The 24322-nt window shown below is 34.0% G+C and overlaps 1 protein-coding gene across 1 annotated transcript; it reads right to left on the reverse strand.

The window, feature by feature from the left end:
* Window positions 1-6181: 6181 nt before the first annotated feature.
* On the reverse strand, window positions 6182-23662 carry LOC133182169 (WD repeat-containing and planar cell polarity effector protein fritz homolog). The gene is made up of 27 exons (XM_061316909.1): window positions 23546-23662; window positions 21896-22024; window positions 21103-21147; window positions 20618-20665; window positions 20083-20153; window positions 19645-19704; window positions 19396-19516; window positions 18989-19122; window positions 18450-18527; window positions 13704-13804; window positions 13534-13596; window positions 13345-13444; window positions 13076-13183; window positions 12858-12908; window positions 12553-12624; window positions 12221-12312; window positions 12007-12108; window positions 11686-11791; window positions 11312-11426; window positions 10842-10965; window positions 9792-9855; window positions 9624-9714; window positions 8677-8765; window positions 8468-8568; window positions 7943-8070; window positions 7337-7362; window positions 6182-6563 (listed from the first exon to the last, which is right to left on the reverse strand). Exons 2-27 carry the CDS (start codon window positions 21954-21956, stop codon window positions 6504-6506), a joined length of 2211 nt encoding a protein of 736 aa, XP_061172893.1. The 5' UTR covers window positions 21957-22024; window positions 23546-23662; the 3' UTR covers window positions 6182-6503.
* Window positions 23663-24322: the final 660 nt, after the last annotated feature.

Genomic DNA, 24322 nt, shown 5'->3' on the forward strand with positions numbered 1-24322 from the left:
ATTTGCAAAATCATTCTCATGTTTTCATTCAAAATCGTAAGGTTGCTTTTATATCAGTGAGAGGTTATAAGTGTCTGTAAGAGAGGGAGTGTGTCACTGTGTTTGCTTACCTTAATTGGCTAAGTAATTGACTGAGACATCCCTGATTTGCAGATAATGAGGTGTAAACTGTGAGCTACTTAGTGTTTAACTTTCATTCCATTGAAGACAAACAATATTATTAAAACAATTAATACAGTAGCTCTCAAAACACTTATTTCAATACAGAATGAAACTGTGCTATTCCTTTAATTACTTAAACTTAAAGACACATTTAATTTACGTTCCTGAAAATATGTAATTTTTCCCAAGAATTTGTCATTGAAGTATTACTATTTTAACAAGTGTCCTTACAAAAAATTGAGGTACCTTACCTGGCATTTGTGCAAGATACCGGAGTGTGGTGTTTCCTATATATATTCTATTTGGTATTTCTTTGGAATCGCCAATATCACAATTTTTGGTTTACTTACTATTAAGACATATTGAAAACAATTCAGAAATCACAAGAGAATGATAATTATGAATAATTTTTGATATATTACAAAGAGATACAAAGTAGATATTTGTGGAATGCTCCTCAGCCAGGAAGGATAACTCTTAATTCTATTATTTAATTTAAAAAGCCTCAAAGTGAAGCTTTAAATTTTTTTGTGCAACAATTTTCATTTTATGCATCTCAATATGATTCAAGGTTCTTTGAAGTCTAAGATACATCTTGTAAAAAGTTGATATTTTTACCCCAAGAAAGTACAAAAATAAATACATTTATAGAGAGAAATTTATTTCCTTTAAGCTAGCCTTGGATACCAATGTTTCTTGACATGATATGAAATTAGAAGTTATCTGTCATGTTTTGCAATGACAGCAAATGTATTATAAAACAATTGAAGTAAATAAAAGGTATAAAAACAGTGTAAAAACACACAATTTTCTCCAAATGCCTGGATACCTAGTTTTTTTTATCCTAAAATATATTTGTTGTCAATTTTCAATTAGAAAATGCATAGCAAGTTTTTTTTAGCTCACCTGAGCCGAAGGCTCAAGTGAGCTTTTCTGATCAAAATTTGTCCGTTGTCTGTCGTCGGCGTCGGCGTCGTCGGCGTCGTTGTTGTTGTAAACTTTTCACATTTTCATCTTCTTCTCCAGAACTACCGGGCCAATTTCAATCAAACTTGGCACAAAGTATCCTTGGGTGAAGGGGTTTTAAGTTTGTTCAAATGAAGGGCCACACCCTCCTCCAAGGGGAGATAATTACGAAATAGCAAAAAATTAATGGCATTATTGAAAAATCTTCTTCTCAAGAACCAGTGGGCCAGGAAAGATGAAACTCATGTGGAATTATTGTCAGGTAGTGTAGATTCAAGCTTGTTCAAATCATGACCCCCGGGGATAGGGTGGGGCCACAATGGACAATCAAAGTTTTACATAGGAATATATAGGAAAAATCTTCAAAAATCTTCTTCTCAAGAACAGCAAAGCTATGATTGGTCATATTTATTTGGAAGCATCCTCAGGTGGTGTAGATTCAAATTTGTACAAATCATGACCCCCGGGGGTAGGGTGGGGCCACAATGAACAATCAAAGTTTTACATAGGAATATATAGGAAAAATCTTCAAAAATCTTCTTCTCAAGAACAGCAAAGCTATGATTGGTCATATTTATGTGGAAGCATCCTCAGGTGGTGTAGATTCAAGTTTGTTCAAATCATGACCCCCAGGGGTAGGGTGGGGCCAAAATGGACGATCAATGTTTAACATAGGTGTACATAGGAAAAATCTTCAAAAATCTTCTTCTCAAGAACAGCAAAGCTATGATTGGTCATATTTATGTGGAAGCATCCTCAGGTGGTGTAGATTCAAGTTTGTTCAAATTATGATCCCGGGGGTAGGGTGGTGCCACAATGGACGATCAAAGTTTTACATAGGAATATATAGGAAAAATCTTCAAAAATCTTCTTCTCAAGAACAGCAAAGCTATGATTGGTCATATTTATGTGGAAGCATCCTCAGGTGGTGTAGATTCAAGTTTGTTCAAATCATGACCCCCGAGGGTAGGGTGGGGCAACAATGTATGATCAAAGTTTTACATAGGAATATATAGGAAAAATCTTTAAAAATCTCAAGAACAGCAAAGCCACGGTTTGTCATATTTATACGGAAGCATCCTCAGATAGAAGTGTAGATTCAAGTTTGTCACACCCACCATAAACCCTTCATCTTGATTGGGTTAAGAGAAAAATTTGTAGTCAGTTTATTATGGAAATGATAGCCTAACAATTTGTATTAAAAAACGTCTGTCAATATTTGACCCAACAAAGGTTTTATATGCATACAAGGTCATTTAATCAACCACAGAATTTGTGAATTGATTGAAAACAAGATTGTTGAAACTCTTGTAACATCAACTTACTTGTCAGTAGCCTGCTTCAGTTAAGAAATTGTATGCAAATCATGCCCTTGCATATCTATTCAATGGTGAGATATAAACACCATATGCAGGTAATAATGGTAATATTAGCATGTAAATGCAGATATAGATGATCTTAAATCAATGTTCAAACACAATTCCCTTGTAGCTCAGTTTGTATAGCAAGCGGCATTTAAAACATTTCCTACTTTTCACCTCACATGACAGAATTTAGTATTCACAAAGTTACATGAGGGTAGAAATCATGCACTTGGTGAATTATAACATTCAACATGTCTTAATGTGGTCAAAATCACTTGTTTACAAAAGAAAGAGCAAATGTACGAAATTTTTTTTCTGATTTTAAACCAAGTGCACATGCTTGTCTTTTAATCTCCTGATGACATGAATTTTTATATACAAATATACAAGTACATGTACCATTAAATGGAGAACAACAGACAAACATTGCGGTGACTATGTATTAAAGTCAGTCAAAAAGCAGGTATTATCGGATGGAGATTCAAGAAATCGGGATGACCCACTGCCTATAAATTGGATTTCCACTTCCCAAATACAGACTTTTTAGATAGTGTAATTATGTAAAATACAGTTTAGATATCGATCATTCAAGCAATTAAAAGAAAAAAAATGTTAATTTGAAAGTTTATTTTGGTGGCAAATCATCCTTTCCTTGAAAAAGCAAAAGAACTTTTAGAGATATCATTCAGAAAATGTTGGTATCATTTCATACCTTGTACAGTAAAACATGTTTAGTAAGAACAGGGATATAGCGGCGGTTTTTGCAATCCCGGCGAAATTCCTAACAATTCTTTGTAAAAATTTTACGGCTATAACGAACTCTGATATAGCAAATTTATGGTTATAGCAAACTAATTTTGTGTCCCCAAGAAGTTAAAAATAATGAAATATTCATCTTTTATAGCGAATTTTCAATGATGTTAATTTTTAAAATATTGAACTGATATTAATTTTGTAAGTATTCATATTTGAAACTCAATTATCTGAAACGCTTGAACTCCAAGATAAATTTTGTACATCCTTAAGTACATTTGGTAGTCATACTTGAAGGGAAAAAAAACTATTTTGTGAATTTGCTATGTATGCTTTAACAAATTTTTTATACGGATATAACAAATTATGGGTATAGCGCAGTAAATTTGCTGGTCCTTCGCTATAACCAAGTTTTACCGTACAAAGGACAAGGTAGGCTAAGACCCCTTTTTGGCCCCTGGTTTGGGGTGTCTTTTAGAATGATGCAACAGTTTATCAATAAAAACCTGTTGTCACCCCTGCCACAAAATGAGTATTGGTTCTAAGTTCTGGGATACACAGAAGTCACAGGAAGGTCAGATAATATGTCAATTTCCGAATTTTCTCATTTTTATGCCATTTTTCATCGATTTTACAGCACATTTTGTTTCAAAAAACATAGAGCACATGCTTGCCTATCTACAAAATATATATATTTCATACACTAGCATCAGATGCATCTTATGTATAAAAATCTCAGAGAGGCAAGCTTGTGCTCTATGTTTCCTGAAGTGAAAAGTATCTCAAATTTGACGAAATTCCACCAGAATTGAGGAAATTCAGGAAAATTTCATTCTTCTGCACCCTCTTGTGGCCTCCATGTAAACTTTGAATTAAAATTAGTGCTGGTTTTAAAACAAGCATCATTTTAAGTTCTTAACTACAAACTATCACAATTTTAACTGTGTGTTCTGATTTTACATCAAATAAGGGGCCAGATTTGGCCCTTACCATACCTTGTCCTTTGTTACAATGACCTTCCACATATTGGAGTCAAATCAATAGAAGTCTTTTAAGTTGGAGAGTCACCTTAATTTTCAGTGTAAAATCTCCAAGAAAACAAATCTCCAACAAACCAATTTATGCAATATATAAATTTCTGACCTTAGCCTTTGACCTTTTGACCTCAAAATCAATAGGAGGCTTAATTATAGGAAGTTATAAAGATGAAGGACTTTCAGAGATATCATCAGGAAAATGAAGTATTTACAGACAGACACAAATTAATACTTGTATCCCTTGCTTTAAAACAAGAGGCCCATGGACCACATCGCTCACCTGAGCACATTGGCTTGGCAAAAGCACAAATCAGTTCAGTATTGAAAAGATTACCGGGGGGGGGGGGGGGGGGGATGAATTTTAAACAACCTGATGATGCTTCCATGCCAATATACCAAATGGCTTTGTTGTACTTGGGATTTTTTAAAAAAAATTCCCATATATTCCTTTGTAAAAGTTTGATCCCCCATTGTGGCTCCTCCCTATCCCAGGGGTCATCATTTGAACAAACTTGAATCTACACTACCTGAGGATGCTTCCAAATCAATACGACTAAACATAGCTTTCCTGTTCTTGAGAAGAAATATTTTTTTTTATATGTTCTTATGTAAAATTTATGATCCCGCATTGTGGCCCGACCCTATCCCCGGGGGTCATCATTTGAACAAACTTGAATCTACACTACCTGAGGATGCTTTCATATCAAAATGACTAATCATGGATTTGCAGTTCTTCTTCAGAAGATGTTTTCCTACATATTTCTATTTAAGACTTTGATCCTCCATTTGTGGCCCCACCCTACCCCCAGGGGTCATGATTTGAACAAAATAGAATCTACCCAACATGTGGATGCTTCTATATAAATATGACTCATCATGGCTTTGCTGTTCTTGAGAAGAAGATTTTTAAAGGTTTTTCCTATATATTTCTATGTAAAACTCTGATCCTCCATTGTGGCCCCACCCTACCCCTGGGGGTCATGATTTGAATAAATTTGAATCTACACTACCTGAGGATGCTTCTGTATTAATATGACCAATCAGGGCTTTGCTGTTTCTGAGAAGAAGATTTTTAAAGATTTTTCCTATATATTTCTATGTAAAATTTTGACAGTCCATTGTGGCCCCGCCCTACCCCTGGGGGTCATGATTTGAACAAACTTGAATCTACACTACCTGTGGATGCTTCCATATAAATATGACTCATCATGACTTTGCTGTTCTTGAGAAGAAGATTTTTAAAGGTTTTTCCTATATATTTCTATGTAAAACTTTGATCCTCCATTGTGGCCCCGCCCTACCCCCGGGGGTCATGATTTGAACAAACTTGAATTTACACTACCTGAGGGTGCTTCCATATAAATATGACTCATCATGACTTTGCTGTTCTTAAGAAGAAGATTTTTAAAGGTTTTTCCTATATATTTCTATGTAAAACTTTGATCCTCCATTGTGGCCCCGCCTTACCCCCGGGGGTCATGATTTGAACAAACTTGAATTTACACCACCTGAGGATACTTCACTATGAGTTTCATCTTTCCTGGCCAAGTGGTTCTTGAGAAGAAGATTTTTAAAAGATGTCATTACTCTTTCACTAATTCCTAAATTATCTCCCCTTGAAAGAGGGCATGGCCCTTCATTTGAACAAACCTGAATCCCCTTCACCTAAGGATACTTTATGGCAAGTTTGGTTGAAATTGGCACAGTGGTTCTTGAGAAGAAGATGAAAATGTGAAAAGTTTACAACAACAACAACAACGACAGACAACAGACAAATTTTGATAAGAAAAGCTCAATTGAGCCTTTGGCTCAGGTGAGCTAAAAAAACATAATTGAAGATCCTCTCAAGAAATCAAATTTGTGCTTGCATTTTTTGTAATGAAATAAAAAATTGTAAAATTCAAGTATTCATAGCTAAAAGTTTTAATTCTCCTATAGATTGATACAAACAGAACAAACATTAATGTAACCACCATTATAAGTATATATTAGACTATCCATAAGAATAAACTGAACAATCTTGATGCACCATTGATTCTTAAATATAGTACCTACATTATGTACAACCTCTATACCAAATTATATACATTTATCTACAAATACATGAGGACTATTAAAGTGAAACTAATTTATCAACTGACTGGAAGACAATGATATTGAAAGACTCTGGTATAAATCATCAAGTTCAGTGTAGTCCACAGGCTACAAGCAGTGCCATCCATCACACAACCCCAAAGTGAATGACTTTCACAGAAGCATCCTCCTCTTCATCATCCTGGCTCTGAAAAATAATCAGCAAACAGTCAAACTATTAACTTGATGAAATGTTCTAATTGAGAGAAGGGGGGGGGGGGGGGATATGCCTACTTTGAGAGACAACGAAATCAACAAGTATATTTCTCACAAATTTCATTTTTTTTTAGACTGCAAAATTGATCTTGATTAGCATAATGGCAACACACTAAATTAACACTAAAACTAATATAAATGGTGTTTTAAAACTACGTTTTGGATACAACACTTGGTCACCACACCATTTTTTGTGAAAAAATAATGAAAGGTAATGGCCAGATGTATATTTTCACACTTACAACAATTTGGTACAAAGATCCACTCTATATTAAAAATTGGTTTCCTTACTTAGATTTCTACAAGGTTTTAAAAATATGCTCAATTGCTAAATACAGATAAGTGTTTCTTATTTTAAAGGCTGAATATATGTGATATCTTGGTGTAATTAATGGTCAGCAATGATGTGTTGAAACGGGCATTTATGAAGGAGAGTGTATGAATCATGCTGTGTCGTTTTGTTTTTTTTGCAAGGTCAAGTTAAGATTCTTGTTTAGAATCTAGATATTATGATACGTACAGTACTGTACACACATCACACAACAGTTAAATTCTCTATATAATTGCATATATATACACGTACATGAAACAAAAATGGCTCAGCTTAACCCCCCCCCCCCCCCAAATTCTTCCAACTCAAAGTATGAACAATTCAGTAAATACAAAAAGGTCCTTCTGTAAATCTATTTGTTATAAAAACTGTACCTCTCTGTTTCCATTATCCACTGGATCTGAAATGAAAGAGAGTCAAGCAAATAGAATGTTAAGCTAAGATAAATTTTTCAAAACACATCTGTAATAAACTGTTAATGTTCATAAAAAGTAAAGAGATATTCTCCATTTTGAACACTATCCCTAATCTTGTCAGCTTTACATGTCTATACAATTATACAAATGACTGACAAAGAATTTTTCTCTAACATTGACACTTACCCTGGTCCTGCTAGTCAATGTCCTCTATGTATATTCTCTAACATTGACAAACCCTGGCCCTGCTAGTCACTGTCCTCTATGTATATTCTCTAGCGGTGACAATTACCCTGGTCCTGCCAATCAGTGTATTCTATATATATATTCTCTAACATTGACACTTACCCTGGCCCTGCCAGTCAGTGTCCTCTATGTATATTCTCTAATATTGACACTTACCCTGGTCCTGCCCATCAGTGTCCTCTATGTATATTCTCTAGTACTGACACTTACCCTGGTCCTGCCCGTCAGTGTCCTCTATGTATATTCTCTAATATTGACACTTACCCTGGTCCTGCCCATCAGTGTCCTCTGTGTATATTCTCTAGTACTGACACTTACCCTGGTCCTGCCAGTCAGTGTCTTCTATGTGAGTGTTGGAGAACCATTCTGGGTCATCCAGCTGTAAGGCAGCAGTGTAGTCATGAATCAGGTCAGCCTCAAGTTCAAGGTCACCCAGGTAACTAGGTCTGTAAATAATGGACACATGTATAATTAGGACTGAAGATTTAGAGACATTACAGCCATTCAAATTTCAGAAATGTATGTTAATAAAAACATTGGGGCACAACATGGCTTCATTCGGTAGTTGTTCAGAATATTTATTGCAAATGAAAGTCATTCAATGATCTGCTTATTAAAATTTTGAATACAGTAAGACATGGTTACAGTGAAGATGCTTATGATGAAATCATGCTTACAAAAAAGTAATTTTTACTCCCTGTAGTTTTAAAACATAATCTAAACTTAACCTATATGATGAATTACATTTATAATGAATCAAAATTGTATGTCCTTGACACTTCACTATCAACCTGTTTTACTTTAATCACAAAATTTGATTAAAAAGAATTCACTGAGCCCTACCTGTCTGACAAATCTCCATTAACGCCATTATGAAGATGTCTGTTGTCCAGAGAAGCTTGGTGTTCTCCCTGTTGCCAGGGGTGTTGACGTGAGGCAGGCAGCTACAACAACAATCAAATCATATACACATCTTCAATGACTGACAATCACTTTTTAAAGTAATTGTTACATTAATTTTTCATCAAATTTATTTAATACAAAGTACCGACCTCGTTGACATTGAAGTCTGATTGGTTCTGGATATTGGGATTGTGATAGCCATTTTGTAACAGTCCATCATCAAAACCATCAAAGGAGTCTGATATAAACATAAAACCATTTTAAACAAGAGGCCCATGTGCCACAATGCTCACCTGAGTCACCATACTTTTCTGACAAATAGAATTTACTGTAGTCACCAGAAAATGTCAGAGATTTTAAAAAATTTTGCGTACATTATATTGAGGCTTAATGTCAACTTTACAACTCTTTCCTGGTTGTTCTTGCAAATATCAACTCGAATATATACTAGTACATGTACTTTGTTACTCAGTTATGTTCCAAAATACTCAAACCTACTTTCTACCATTATTTATACTGACTTAAATATAAACAACAAAATGTCTTTCTTTGTTTTTTTAATGCAAAATTAACGGTTGCAATCATTGCAGAAAAAAAATTGCATAACCCACTTTCACAGGTCATTATTTTTTCTGCAATCAGTAGTCCATCAATAACAAACAAAGAAAGCAATTTATTGTACAAATGACAAACTGTCATCCTGATTTATTGAAAAGATGATTTTTAAAGGTTTTTTTTCCTATAATTTCCCATGTAAAATTTTGACTTGAGCAAATATGCATCTATACTAAATGGAAAATTTTAACCACTGATTGACTTATTTGGCCCAGCTGTTCTTCAGGAGAAACTTTTCATAGCGTTTTTTTTTTCAAATAGCCAGGTGGTTCTGGTGAAGTTCAAACAAAATATGAAAAGTTTTCAAACTACATGAAAAATGGGACACTCTTTGATCTGAATAGCTCAAATAAGTTGAGCCTTTTGTTCAGATGAGCTAATTTACTATAACATACATGTATATATTTCAAAGTTTATACATGTATCTCTATTTCTTGAATTTGGCCTATTTCAAAAACATGCATAATTAAAAGTAACTTACCAATTGATTCTGTTTCCACTTGCTCTGCTTTCCGTTTGGCCACTTCTGCTAATGCAGTCTCTCCTTTGTCTAATGCCATGTAATGGATGTCCTGTAAATTATTCATCCATATTACAAGTATGAAGAAAGATGAATAATGGCATGTTCAGAAATGGGAATATTCCTTACCATGAATAAATCTCTTGCATCAATATCAACTGCCAGAAGAAATGCTTTATCAAATCTGGAATACCTGTAGAGGAAGAATTATTGTTAACAAGTAGATTGTGAATATGTTCTCTAAAATGAACTTGACATACGAGGATATTGTAATGAACCTGATATGGAATGAACCTGACATACCTGTGGAGATGATGGAATGAACCTGACATACCTGAGGAGATGATGGAATGAACCTGACATACCTGTGAAGATGATGGAATAAACCTGACATACCTGAGGAGATATTGGAATGAACCTGACATACCTGAGGAGCCTGAATAAGGAGGAGATGATGGAATGAACCTGACATACCTTAGGAGATGATTGAATAAACCTGACATACCTGAGGAGATATTGGAATGAACCTGACATACCTGAGGAGATGATGGAATGAACCTGACATACCTGAGGAGATAATGGAATAAGCCTGACATACCTGAGGAGATGATGGAATAAACCTGACATACCTGAGGAGATGACGGAATAAACCTGACATTTCTGAGGAGATACTGTAATGAACCTGACATACCTTAGGAGATGATGGAATGAACCTGACATAATTGTGGAGATGATGGAATGAACCTGCCATACCTGAGGAGATGATGGAATAAACCTGACTTGCCTGAGGAGATGATGGAATAAACCTGACATACCTGAGGAGATTTTGGAATATACCTGACATACCTGAGGAAATGATAGAATAAACCTGACATACCTGAGGAGATGATAGAATAAACCTGACATACCTGAGGAGATATTGGAATGAACCTGACATACCTGAGGAGATGATGGAATGAACCTGACATACCTGAGGAGATGATGGAATGAACCTGACATACCTGTGGAGATGATGGAATAAACCTGACATACCTGAGGAGATGATGGAATGAACCTGACATACCTGAGGAGATGATGGAATGAACCTGACATACCTAGATGATGGAATAAGCCTGACATACCTAGATGATGGAATGAACCTGACATACCCGAGGAGATGATGGAATAAACCTGACATACCTGAGGAGATGATGGAAAAATCGACGGGCCAGTCTGCTGATGGGATCTCTGAAATCCAGGATGACGACTTCTGACAGCGGAAACTTTGGTGCATAAAACGCCCCCAGAGTTGTCTCCAACTGACCTTAAATGGCATCCAGAAATATAAGCCCTTTCATCAAATATCAAATGTAAAATAATGCAGAAGAAATAAGGTGAAGTGAATACAGACAGATGTATGCATCTTTATTATCCCTGACAAACAGATCTTCTTAGTTTTAATCAAGAAAATTGTTTCAAAGGTACATTTTAATTGTTTAGTTTGCATTCCTTGAAGGCTATCATTTAGGAAAGTGCATAAGACCAACACATATGACCAATTTTGTAACACTGCTTCAAAAGAAATAATCTGAGACTTTCATCTCATAGATTAAAATTAATTTATAGCCTATCACTCAAACTTTACCATTCATTTATAGCAACTGACTTACTTTCTCGTTCAGCATTGAGAGGAAGTCGAAGAAGAAGATTTACAATGGCAGATAGACTTGAGTATGCTGTTGTACTATCAGTGTCCCAATTCATACTGGTTAACAATGTCACAGCCTGGTGCAAAAAGAAGTTCAATAAGCCGTATCATGTGATGCTGCAATCTTCATTTTAATTACGAGATCAACAGTGACTCTACTTATTTTTCAGTTTCCATAAATGCATATATACAAGTATACTAGTTCCAGTTCAACTATCAAATATAAACCTTCAACCCTGAATAAAAGATCCAAATGAATTTATAAAAAACTTCCAATGAGATTAATGAGAAGATGAAATGAAAGTTAAATTTTTATTATTTATATGTTCAATATACCTCATCCACTTGCCAATTCTTCAGGTACTCTTTGATGAGTTCTAGACCTGAGAATCTCTCTCTACTGACGACACCAAGATGGAGCTGAAGTAAACACGGTGGGCCTCTGGAAGGAATCCATTTATAATCATTTATACAGTATGCTCATGTATCTGTAGTTCAGTTTTTAAGGGAAAGCAACATTTAGAAAATAGAATCAATTAATGCTTCACTTCTCAAAAAACTTTATAATTGATGTATATCAAGAACCAGGAATAGATGTACATAAATTACAATACTGTTTACTTCATTCACTTCTTGACATAGTGTATGTGTACTTACTTTTCAAAATGCATAAAGAGAGCATCAGTATAATCTCCATTCCACTCCACAGAATCTGGGTCATGATGGCACCATTTTATCTCCTTCAATGACACTGGAAATCTGTGTAAGTAATAACAAAGTGGTATTTTCAGTTGGTCACTTGTTTATAATTACCACTTTCATGAAAACTAGTGAATTCTGCAATACTTGTAGATTTTGTTTAAATGCTTACTTGAAGAACTTGTGGAGCTGCAGCACTCTCTGTGTTACCTGGTCCTCTGACACTAATTGAATTCTAAGAGGGGTCAATGCCAGGTCAAATACCTGTATGGGTCAACATGAATACATGAAGTACAGCAGATCATGACAAATCAGACAAAAGCTGTTCAGCAATTTAAAATCATTATGTCAGGGAATGCAGGGATCAATATACATAGCAGATACCACACAAGACAATGACAGGCACAAAAAAGAAACAGTACAGACATAAAGTAGAATGAAATAAACAAAAATCAATTATGATAATAAAAAAGTATCATGTTAATTATCAAGTAATCATAATACCTGAACATCTCCTCTAGCACTGGCAACAAAGAACAAAGTTCCCTGTGGATGCCAAGCTACAGACACTGGAATCTGAAAACATAAGATTCAAGACCATTCACACGATATTAAAATTATTCTCTGACAGTAATCAGAAAATATTTCAAATTCTCAATTTCTACATCTCAGCAAATATATATTAGAATGCTGATATACAAGTATATAAAAAAAACCCATCTTTTTCTAAGAATTTATTTGGATAATTTAAAATCCTTCTGTAGTCAATTTAACTTGGAAAGAAACTGAGCCTGTACATAATGCCTTACCACTGATGCTCGGATCATTAGTGTTGCCTTGCGTATTTCGTCATATAAAACCTACAAATCATAAATTTACTTTTATCACGTTCTTTAACATTTTTCATTTTAGATGTACATGTGATTGTTCAGTGTAATGAGCATAATCAGCTTGAAATTTTTAATTAAATGATAAATCAAATAATGTCCTTCACCAGATAAACAGACAATGAAATAAACTTTCTTACCAGAGAGCCATCAGCACAACCAAGTATAAGTTTATCTTCACTGGGATTACGACATTGACAGATCACATGACTCTTCAGAGGAATGCTGGTCACACTTATTCTCTGAATCTAACGATATAAAGAATATTAAATACTTCCCCAGATGGTGTTCCTTTCCTTCATATTCTGATACTCGTGTGTTGATCTCTCTTTAAACGCTCTACCATAATTCAGTTACATATACATCACATTGTAAAAGCAAAAATGCAAAAAGTGGATAAGATTTATACCTTTCCTTGCACAATTTCATAGGTGCAGCACTGTGCAGTTGTGTCCCCTCCCCCACTCATGGCCTGCTCTACCGTAAACACTCTATGTGGCTGCAAACGGCTGAAAAAACAAATACAATAAGGTATAGGGACATCAATTCATAATCATATGTAACTCAAGACTAATAAAAACATATACTGGGTAATTACCTGAAACCAGCGTATATAGGATCACATTCCGTCCTGGCAAAGGTTAAAACATCTATGTTGGGCCTACAATGTATATCCATTAGGCTGATTTGATATGCATTGGAACAACTTTAAATAATTCACTAAATTTTACTTTTGGTACAGTTTTACTATTCTGATGCTTTACCGACCCGTGTATGGATAGGACAATCATGTTGGCTCTGTCTTTTTCTGAGGACATGGGAGACCAAGGCCAAGCCTCTTCACTAGATGTTGGCCACCATACCAAAAGCTTGTAAAAATCAAATTTAAAATGTATTTTTCATTTTCATCAAAATAATTTATACTATCCTACTACATGTATAATAAATTCATTTCTGAAAATACTGTAGGTTCCTAAATATATGCGAGGAATTAGCTACTGCATAATTTTGCGAGAAGCTCCACTCGCGAAATAAATTTACTCGCTTCTATTTATTGGTGCTGAAATCCATGTAAAATCTCTTTATCAACCTTCCACTCATGAATTGTTGTTCTCCAGATATGATGTCTTGGAGCAATTTTGCGATATTAAGTACTCGTGTAAAATAAGGAATCTACAGTATATCATTATAGCAATATTTTTTCTGCTGTAGGATAAATGTTTCTACAGATGTGATGAATATATGTTCATAATATGATACATGTATAACTGTGTGAAAATTTGATAAAAATCTAAGCACAGTCTTAATTTTTATTCTCAAAAATACTTTTTATGTTCCCTTTGAAAAAGGGCACACATTGCTTTCAACCTGTTAGTCAGTATGGTTAGGAGACCAAGTGGACCAAGCTCAATATGTTGAGAACTCTTTGCTTGACGAATGTCAAACTTGGTACACCAGTATCCCTAAAGAGTAGATGAACTCTATTGATTTCAAGGTCACAATGTCAAAGGTCAAGGGTCAAACTACTCTAGACATAGGGAGATCTTGTCCATTCAATACCTTAAGAAACTTTTGCTAGACAGACATCAAACTTGGTACACTGTGGACCTTTTTTGCAAAATATCTTATGACTGAGACAAAATTTTTCCAATTCTCTATAAAGTATCTATGCTATAGTTTGTTGCAAAAAAAATCTTACAATTTAATTACATTTGAATACATTATAAATAATACTTAATATAAAATTGATAAATTTTTAAAACAAAGAAATTACAGAATTGTTAAATTTTAACCTTAGTCGTAAGATTTTTTGTGAAAAGGGCTATGGTTCCCATTGAAAAGTAGATGACCACTATATATTTTGAGGTCACTAGGTCAAAGGTCAAGTGTAAAACTGAGTCAGGAAGATATTGACCACTCAATATCTTAAGAACTCTTTGTTTGACAGACATCAAATTTGGTACACTGGTACCCCTGAAGAGTAGAAGATCTCTATTGATTTTGAGGATATGGTAGATTTAATCACGTACCAACCTGTATTTACATCCCAATAAATGTTTAAAAATGATACCTTAATACTTATATTTGTGAATGATTTATAACAAATGTTTTCGTTCTATAGATTAAACCCATATACCCATTAAACAATTTATTTTTTCAAACCTTAACATTATAAGTTAAAGGGGTGGACACTTCGACCACTTATGATGTTACTGTGAAATTAAGTCAATTGTTTATGACTAAACAATGAATTTATGGTCATGTGATGACCCTGCTTTAACACAGGCTTAAATATGCCTTGTTCAAAGTGTTATATAAGGGAAAACATTTGCAAATGAAAATATTTGAAGTTTCATATATTACCAATCATACTTATAAATAGCACAAACAGCATGATTTTGATGTTATTTCTTTATTCAAACTTCTTACCAAGGTAGATTAAAATTTTGGTCCAATGCTTATTTCAATGCTTATATTTTATACCCCCCTAACAACTCCCCTCCAAACACCTACCCCCCCCCCCCCACACACACACACACACACACAACAACAACAACAACAACACCAGGACTGCAATGTGATAAACTGCATATTATTCACAATTAAAAGAAAGAAAAAAGGAAGGCAGAGAATGTGAATTTAAGGAATAACTGTCTTATTTTTTGGATTCATGATGTGATCAATCGAGTGGCTTGCGTGATAATTTGCATAAACGCCGAAGGCGTTTATGCATAAAATTATCACGCAAGCCAATCGATTGATCATCGTCATGAATCAAAAAAATCTGACAGTTATTCCTTATATTTACATGCTCCTGATTCTGCAAATTCCCGTGCTAATAGCCCCGCTTCTGTCTCTATTTGTCCCGCCCCGCACGTGATTTTTTTTAACCGCGCCTATCGATGAACCAGTAGATTTATGTAGAAATAAAGTATTTTTACAATTTGTAATTTTATCTCGAACAAAGACATTGGAAATGTAAATATTACATGTTACCATTCATTCTGTAAAAGGAAGCACATTACAAAACATCTAATATATCTTCTGTTTCATTAATATTTAATATCATTTTCAGTGGAATAAGAAATTGCAGATAATTCAGCCAGCAGTGTTCATGGACACTCATTATCAATAATTCATAGACAGATCTCAGCCCAACAGAAGACCAAAGAAATAGCCAGACTCATTAATAATTCACACTCTTCTCTCTAGAAGACAATAGTCTTATTCCTGATTATTACCTTTACTGTATATGAACAAAAACATCATCATCTAGAGGTAACGTTAGGATTTATAGCAGTAAGTAGGGAAGCTTCTGTACTTTTTCTGGATTTTTCATATTTATGTTTAGTGATAAAAAAATTGATACCAGTATTCACTGAATGAAAAGTATGTTTTATTTTCATCTCAAGTGTACTTCTGAGCTGCATGTTATGGAGATAATTGATGTTGAAAGTTCTCTGTCTGAACCAAGCATCACGGAAAATGACAAAGAGATCACACTCATTCCTCCTGATGCTGAGAAGTGCCATTTCTTTCCATGGGACAGTTCCCATGTCTGGTCACCAAGGGAAATATTTCCAGAAAATACTGCCTTTATTGACAAAAGGAGGAAGTTTTGTAGGGAGAGGAAAACTCAACATCTCTCCTACTCCAAAACGCTAGATGTTGAATTTGTCACAGATCCTAATCTATGTGAACAAGTTTTTGAACTTTCACTTTATCAGACCATTTTGTACAAGAACTCACGTGTTTATGTTAGGTTTACAAAAGGATACACAGAGCTCAGTCTTCAGTCAAAGATCAACAAAATCACTGTTAGTGATGAACTTAAGGAATTTATGTCTTCTGTTAGCATTAAATGCTCACAGATGTTAAGAGATGTTGGATTGCTTTGTGATTACATTGAACTTGATGCTCAAAAAGATTTCTTTGTTTTGTCAAAAGGAAACTTGAAAAATGTCAGATTCACTGTCAATGTTCTTAGTCTGTCTGAGCAGTCACAACCATGGCAGACAACAAAATCCGACTCCGAGGAAGAGTGTGATGATGAAAGGGATTATGGGTACCTGAAAATTTCCTCTCAGAGTATAAGAGCTGACCAGAGAAAGAAAGAGTCAACAAAAGAACCAACCACTGACAAGATCCTAGAACAAGAATATCTGAACCCAAGCACCATCAATGTTATCCTGAGTCTAAGAAACTGGGTGCCTGCTAAGGAAGTTTTTCTGAATTACATGATATCTGTGGCTAGCCCTAAACACAGTACCTACCTACTGATATGCCATCTAGGTCCTCTGGTTGAAACACCTAGAATTACTCTCTACCAGTACATGATGAGCAGTAAAGTGAAGAAACTCTGTTATTTGCCACAGGAAATGAAAGAGGACCCCCAAAACGAAATTAAAATGGAGGCTTATGGAGAATTTTGTTACAAAGAAAATAGTGATGAAGAATCAGATGACAGCTCTCCAAAGGTTGCAGTGGTAGAAACAACAGATTTCAAGTATGTCACTGAAAAGAAAGAGGAAGACGCAAAACGTAAAAACAAAAAAGTCCAGATTGGGGGCCATGCAGTCTGTGAAACCCCCATTCCTGGTCCTGATTATGTGCAAACAATTGTGATCCCAGTAGAATCAGATAGCAGTGAGGAGGAAGATGAAAAAAATCATGGAAATGTTACAGAAACCTCAGAAATTTATAGCTTAACAAACAAACAAGTAGAGTTACATGAGAAAGTCATAAGAGACAACAACAATGATCAGGGTTCTAGCAAAAAAATGGATTCAAAAAGTGAATTATCAAAGTCCACATCAGATGAAAAATCATCGGAAATAAATAATGATGGTGCCACTGGAGGTCATGACTCTTGTCCTTCCAACCAATCACAATTGTTAAAACTATCTATGGAAGAAATATGGCATCACTGGAAAAGAAATGAAGGGCAGTTTGTGTATGAGGAAGCCAAATTTAAAGACTGTCTGAGGAACTATATATATGATGTCCCTCCTTTACCCAGGAGGGGGAAGAAGAAAGGTGGAAAGAAGTAATTTTAGAACTGTTCAATGAAATCACCTGGATTCACATATAAACAAAGTCTTAAACATGTGAAAGCTATGTACAAAACATGTGATAAAAAGAATCTCCCATGGGGTTGGATATGATATCATGTGTTTTCTATCACCTCACCATAGAAAACACAGAACAAGTTGGATAAAAATCATATCCAACCACAAACCATTGGAGCATTAAACCATATAGAGCATTTCCACAACCCTTAATGTTACAGTAATAAAGTCATATTTTTTCAAGGTACAAAGCATGACAATGTTGCTATGAGTGATACTCAAAATGTTTAGCCTGGTATTAGCTTGTTATGAGTGATACTCACCATGTTTAGCCTGGTATTTGCTTGCTATGAGTGATACTCACCTTGTGTAGCTTGATATTAGCTTGTTATGAGTGATACTCACCATATCTAGCCTTGTATAGCTTGTTATGAGTAATACTCACCATGTCAAGTCTGGTATTAGCTGATAACAGTCTCTCTATCCTTCTGCCAACAGGTCCAGGAATGTCTATTTGTGTGATCTGGAAACATAAACCAAATAATTTAGCTTACTGAGTACACCCTGAGAATACACAATATTATTATAAATATTATCAACTGAATTTTAAGGAAGCATACTGTATGTGTACTTAAAAAAAGCGGGCTTCATATTTTAGTAGCTTTGGCGCGGACAACAATGCGCTAATTCATGAATACCATTAAAAAATCATTTATAAATACAAAATATGACGTGGACGTGTGTAGCACTAATTCAAGATTACGCCAACCACTCAATATCCAGTGATTGCGCTAAATTTTGAATACGTCAATTTATGTAAACGTACAGTATGTATGAATGTCTGTTAATGTCATCATACCTCAAACATGCATGTAAATAATATTTTTGTTAGAAACAAAATACTCAATAGGACTAGAAATAGAAAATATTAACAACTAAAGTGTAAAAAAAAAATGTGACAAACTTTTTTTTCATATTTTGTACCTTTGGTTCCCATACAGACAATTTTTCTAGCCTTTTAAGACCCTCCCCTAAAGGTGGTCTTTTAACGAAATAGCCATAGTCCAGTTTGGGACGATCTGGGTAGCTGGTCAACAAAAACTGGTCTGACAGGTAGGCTGAGTAAAGAGAATATATATATGAAAATGGTAACCAATGCTTACACTTAACTGAAAGTCAATAAATATCCTAAATTTTACTTGAATAGAAAAATTAAATTGTCCTCTTTCTTTACATCAAATAATAGTGAAAATAAAAAAAAATTAAATTCTATTGTCATATTTGTATCCTTACCAAAAATAACAAATAATTATCAAAACTACTATAATGTCATTTCAAAATCTATCACATTATATATCACTAATATTTGTTTAGGAATATTCAGTTCTCACCATCAGAGACTAAATCAGCACTGAATTTTCCCAGCATGGACTTATCCAGAAACACTTTCTCTGTCGTCCCACTGTTTCCACTCAACACAAAACTTACCATCACCATGTTACTCAAAACAAGCTTCAAATTAAAAAAATATAAATCAAAATAAAAATTCAACTAAAAAAGAAAATGTAAACTTAAATCTTAAACTTAAGTAAAAATAGAGAGATTTAATTGAAAATGAAGAACATCTAACTTGGTCTCACCTGAAGCACTTGCCGACTTCGCCATCTAATCTGTACTATTCTGTGTACTTGCAATAAATCCTAAATTAACATACACATTTTTATTAAAAAGCAGAAGCGGGAGAGAAAATATTACTTCATAATAAATATTGTAATCACTCCCCACCCTGCACTCCCCAAAAAAATAGTAAGTGCATCTTATTGAGCAATTCAAGAAGGTAAATTTTTCATAATTCTGCACACAAATTTTTTATTGCAGTTTCATTTTTGCGACTTAATAAAACTGGAAAAATTGGACAATCACTGTAACATGTTACAACAGAAATGTACAAATATTTCTATTTCTATACAAATGCAGTTTATGATACATGTAGCATGGTTCAAAACATTTCAGATTTTAATTTCAAAAAATTCAAATGAGTCAGCTGATTTCTTCAAACTTTAATATATATAATTTACCTCAACTTCCTTTAGTATATCCCGTAATTTCTCTGGTCGCTTGTTCCTTGGTGCCCATAAAACATCTCTTTCTATTAGATAATAATATTGACATTAAATTTCAATGACTTTTCAGCTGCAAATTTTCTAACTGAAAATGTGATTTTTAGAGTATTCGCCCTAACATCATCATTGATGACTTACATCCTCCTATCTGTGTTAAAGGCATCATTCTCTTGGATTAAAAAAATTCTATTCATTGTGGATCAGTCTAATTAAAATCAAACCTTCACTAGCTCCTTTTTATTTTGATTGTTGCAACAATCAAAATAAAAAGGAGCCAGTGAAGGTTTGATTTTAATCAGACTGATTGTGGACATTGTGGCTTTCTTCAGATGGAATTACAGATAGATTAACTGTTTGATTATTCTTTGTGACTGCATCCTGATCAAAAGCAGTATTTTATGGTTATTTATGGGAGAATAACAATGCTTTTTGATCTTTTGATCTCTTTAGCTAATCTGAAGTAAATAAAATTGCAAGGCTTTCATCATACCTTCATCAAAATGTTGTTTCTCTTCATGATAAAGCTGATCTACAGATGCTAAGAAAGTAAAATCACATTATCATTTTGAAAGGTTTAAAATATGGTCACCGCCAAATATTTTAACTGGGTTTTCGTACATATCAATCTCCAAGGAGAGGAAAATTAACTACAAATAGTTAGGATAAGACCATTTAGTCTTGCGATTCAATTGAATACATTATAAAATTTATACAAATTAAAATTTAAAAAGTTAAAAACTATCAAAATGTGTAATCCATTAACAAATTGTTTTGCCTAAACAAATATCTTTCTCAAGAAAGAGTCAGATAAAATAGTTTTATCTGGCTATGCACAATAAACAGCAAGAGAGACAGCCTCAATATTCAATGGTCTTAATTTTAGTCTAAATTCAACTCTCACTATTAAAATCTAGTTAATGATATTAATAAGTAGAGATAAAAAACCATTTACACAAGAATCTGAGGAATACAAACCAGAATGTGTCTTGTCATGATAAGTATGGCAACCAATTACTTCATCTGCATAAAACAGGTGTCCATGGTTAGTTCATTTCCATTATGCATGTTACGATGTACAATTTAAATAGACTTGTAACAATACAACAATATATTGATCATATTGATGGTTGTCTAAATGATATGTGTATCATATCAACATTCCCCTTACAAACTTTTTCCATGATTTTCAATATTGTCAAAGATATTCTTAGTATAGTTTAATACAACATGCATGACCAAACTCATTTATTTCTAAATTTACTTATCAGGTAATTAAAGTTTCATAGATTTGCAATAAACAGACTGTACTATTGTAAATCATAAAGTGTTTTGTGGCCTTTCATTCTGCAGAACAAAATTTATGAATTTTCTTTATTACATTGTACTTATAATTAAATCAAGATACAGAGTTGTATTGTGCGTCAGTATCATAATATGTACTAGCTATCATATTGCAGAGTCATCCACAATAATCAAGCTCAGTACATGTAGTTATAAGTATTTTTATATCTTGAATCATCTGTAGTTTGTTTGAAGCTAATCTATTTATAGCAATAATCTGATTAATTTCACAGGAATTTGGCTTGGTCATGATTCTCATGTTTAAATACCTATGTTCTCCTTTTATGAATGCAAATACAAACTGAATCGCAGGAGAAATATAGAAGTCATGTGGTTGAAGAAAAGTGTCCGTTTCTAAATTATTACTTAAAACAAATGGACCCATCTTTTTTTTTTTAACCCAAAGACACAATGTAATACTCATTACCTGGAATATATACACTATCCTTTAATGACCAGATGAAGAATTCTGTCATACAAGTCACCATGATTCTGGCAGGGTTGTTTCAATATTTCTCAAATTAAAGCAGCTACATCCCCAAAACACTGTGGTAACCTTGGAAAATATAACAAACAACTTCCATTACTCTGAAGTCTGAACTGAGACAGAAATAGAATTAGGTCCAGTATGATCTCTTGATTTGCTATAAATTTAGCTAGAGTTAGCTATATAGTTTGATTAGCTATTGAAATTAGCTTGATTTTGCTATTTTAATGAAAAATGCTAATTTTAGAATAATTTATCATATTTTTTCTAAAATCTCAGCATGTTAAAAAAAGTCACAATTTGGTGCATTGATAATTTTCCATTTTGTATTATTCTGAAAACAATTCATGAAAAATTGTATATCAAACTACGTCTCTTTCATATACTTTGCACTCAAAGTTCAAAAAGTTTTGGGGGCTATATAAATCAATTAATTAGTGACTACACAGTTACTTCTTGAATGAATTATCTCTGATATGATCATCTCTGGTCAACCAGATAATTGAATGGTAATAATTCAGCAAAATGCCCACCTTCCACATTTAAATTCCCTTATTTAACCTTATTTAGGTCAACCCTAGACTATGAAGCAACCATTGGGATTCATACATACAATCCAGCATACACAGACTCAAGCTTATACATAGGAAGGGGGCATGGTTCATCACAGGAAAATCATTGGTCAAAAGACCCAGGATGTGTCTCAAGGATGTTAAAGGACCTGAACTTGATGTCGCCACAAAAAACAAGAACGCCACAAAAGAGATGTAGCTCCTTTTTTTATGCAGGGTGGTTAAGGGCCTGGTTCCAGCTATTCCTCCTAGACATTTAGATCTGGTTAAAACAAATCACTGTTTACAGTGAAACTTGTCTAATCCGGATGTTGTGTACACCGAAATCTTGCCTAATCTGATGTAAACTTTAAGTCCCTTTCAGTAAATTCATTTGTTTTAAATGTTGTCTTATTTGGAATGTTGTCTTATCCGGGTCCATTGACAACATGTTGACTCAGGATCCCTGACATTGTGAGGAATGAATGTGAAGCAATCATACTTATCCACACCTCAACACACATGTGCACAAGGTGGTGTACAGTACTGTACCCAAATAATCGAAACACTTGTTTTTCTTGAAAGTATTTCAAAAGCTGCAATATTAGAATTATCTTTGATTTAGATTGCTTTCTTGATAGTCCATAGTACATATATGAATAGGTAAATACTTGTGACTTTTTGTCTTTTTCTTACAAAAACATTTTTTTTTTCTGAAAAACTGCATAAAAATAGCTTTATCAAGTTTTTCTGAATAATTCAAGTTATAAAGCTAAAATCAAGAGATTGTGCAGGACTTGTTCATATTATCAATTTAAAGTTGAAAACTATCACTGTATCAAACTGTGATTTTTTGTACATGCAAAAAAAAGATCATTTAAGAAATAAGTATGATTTATTAGCTAAATAAAACTATGTAGGTAATTTAAGCTACAGAGCTAAACGTACTGATTCTACCGGACCTGCAATACTACTAACAGTGATAATGAGCCAAGAACGGAGCCAAGAATCGTTAGATTTATACCCACAAGGTACATACATGTAAGTGTACATTGTATCTTGTTCTTTCCTTTGTCCCTCTCAACAGTCTCACAAAATTTTGTAAAATCAGCCCAGGGACCTAGTATATAGGTCTCTGATCAGCCTAATCAGCCTTTTTCTAGTCATAAACTTGATAAAATGCAAATTCGAACTTGTTTACTTTTCACCGGAAGTTAAGGTTTACCTTAGCTAATTCACTCCATAAATCTTCGACATTCAGATGTGATTTTACTCCCTTTTCTTCCAATTTTTTTTTCAATTTTTTTCCTTTGCGGTATTTAAAATGACGAGAGTACAGAGATATTATGTCTCGGGTGCAACACTGTTTTTTTTTTTTTATTAGTTATAAAATAAAGAAGATGGGCGAACAAGGAGAGCAAAATGCCTATTGACCGACAAATCTCATTTATGACGAATATTACAATTTTTTTTCGATATTTCATTTAGCATTAATGTATACTTTATGTAAAATCCCCACAAATCGCAACAATCTCACAAAGATTGAAATCATTCGTCTATGAAATAGCATACACACACCATAGGAAAAATAACCTATTCTACAATAGCAAAAAGTGGGGGGGGGGGGGGGGGGGCAACCGGCCTTTCAATAATTATTAACATTTCAAATAGTAACAAAAAGTGGAGGGGGGGGGGGGCTGGGGCTTGTTGCAGGCAAAGGATTTTTATTGTTTATTTGTTCTGCTCCCGATTTGTATTGTTTTTATGGATTTTGAGCGTGAATAATGTTCGTTATCTACATATTTCATGGACCATA

The sequence above is a fragment of the Saccostrea echinata genome, unplaced genomic scaffold, assembly GCF_033153115.1.
Source record: "Saccostrea echinata isolate AGI-Se365-2 ecotype Australia unplaced genomic scaffold, CSIRO_AGI_Sech_v1 ptg000009l, whole genome shotgun sequence".
NCBI lineage: Eukaryota > Metazoa > Mollusca > Bivalvia > Ostreida > Ostreidae > Saccostrea > Saccostrea echinata.

Bases quoted from the DNA above. Each gene is read 5' to 3' on its own strand.
- LOC133182169 (XM_061316909.1), bottom strand. From the start codon at position 21,956: ATGGTGACTTGTATGACAGAATTCTTCATCTGGTCATTAAAGGATAGT. The intron at 9,715-9,791 runs GTAAGGAATATT...AATAATTTACAG, and splicing joins ATGCAAGAGATTTATTCATG to GACATCCATTACATGGCATT. The intron at 6,564-7,336 runs GTACAGTTTTTA...ATTATTTTTCAG, and splicing joins TGGATAATGGAAACAGAGAG to AGCCAGGATGATGAAGAGGA.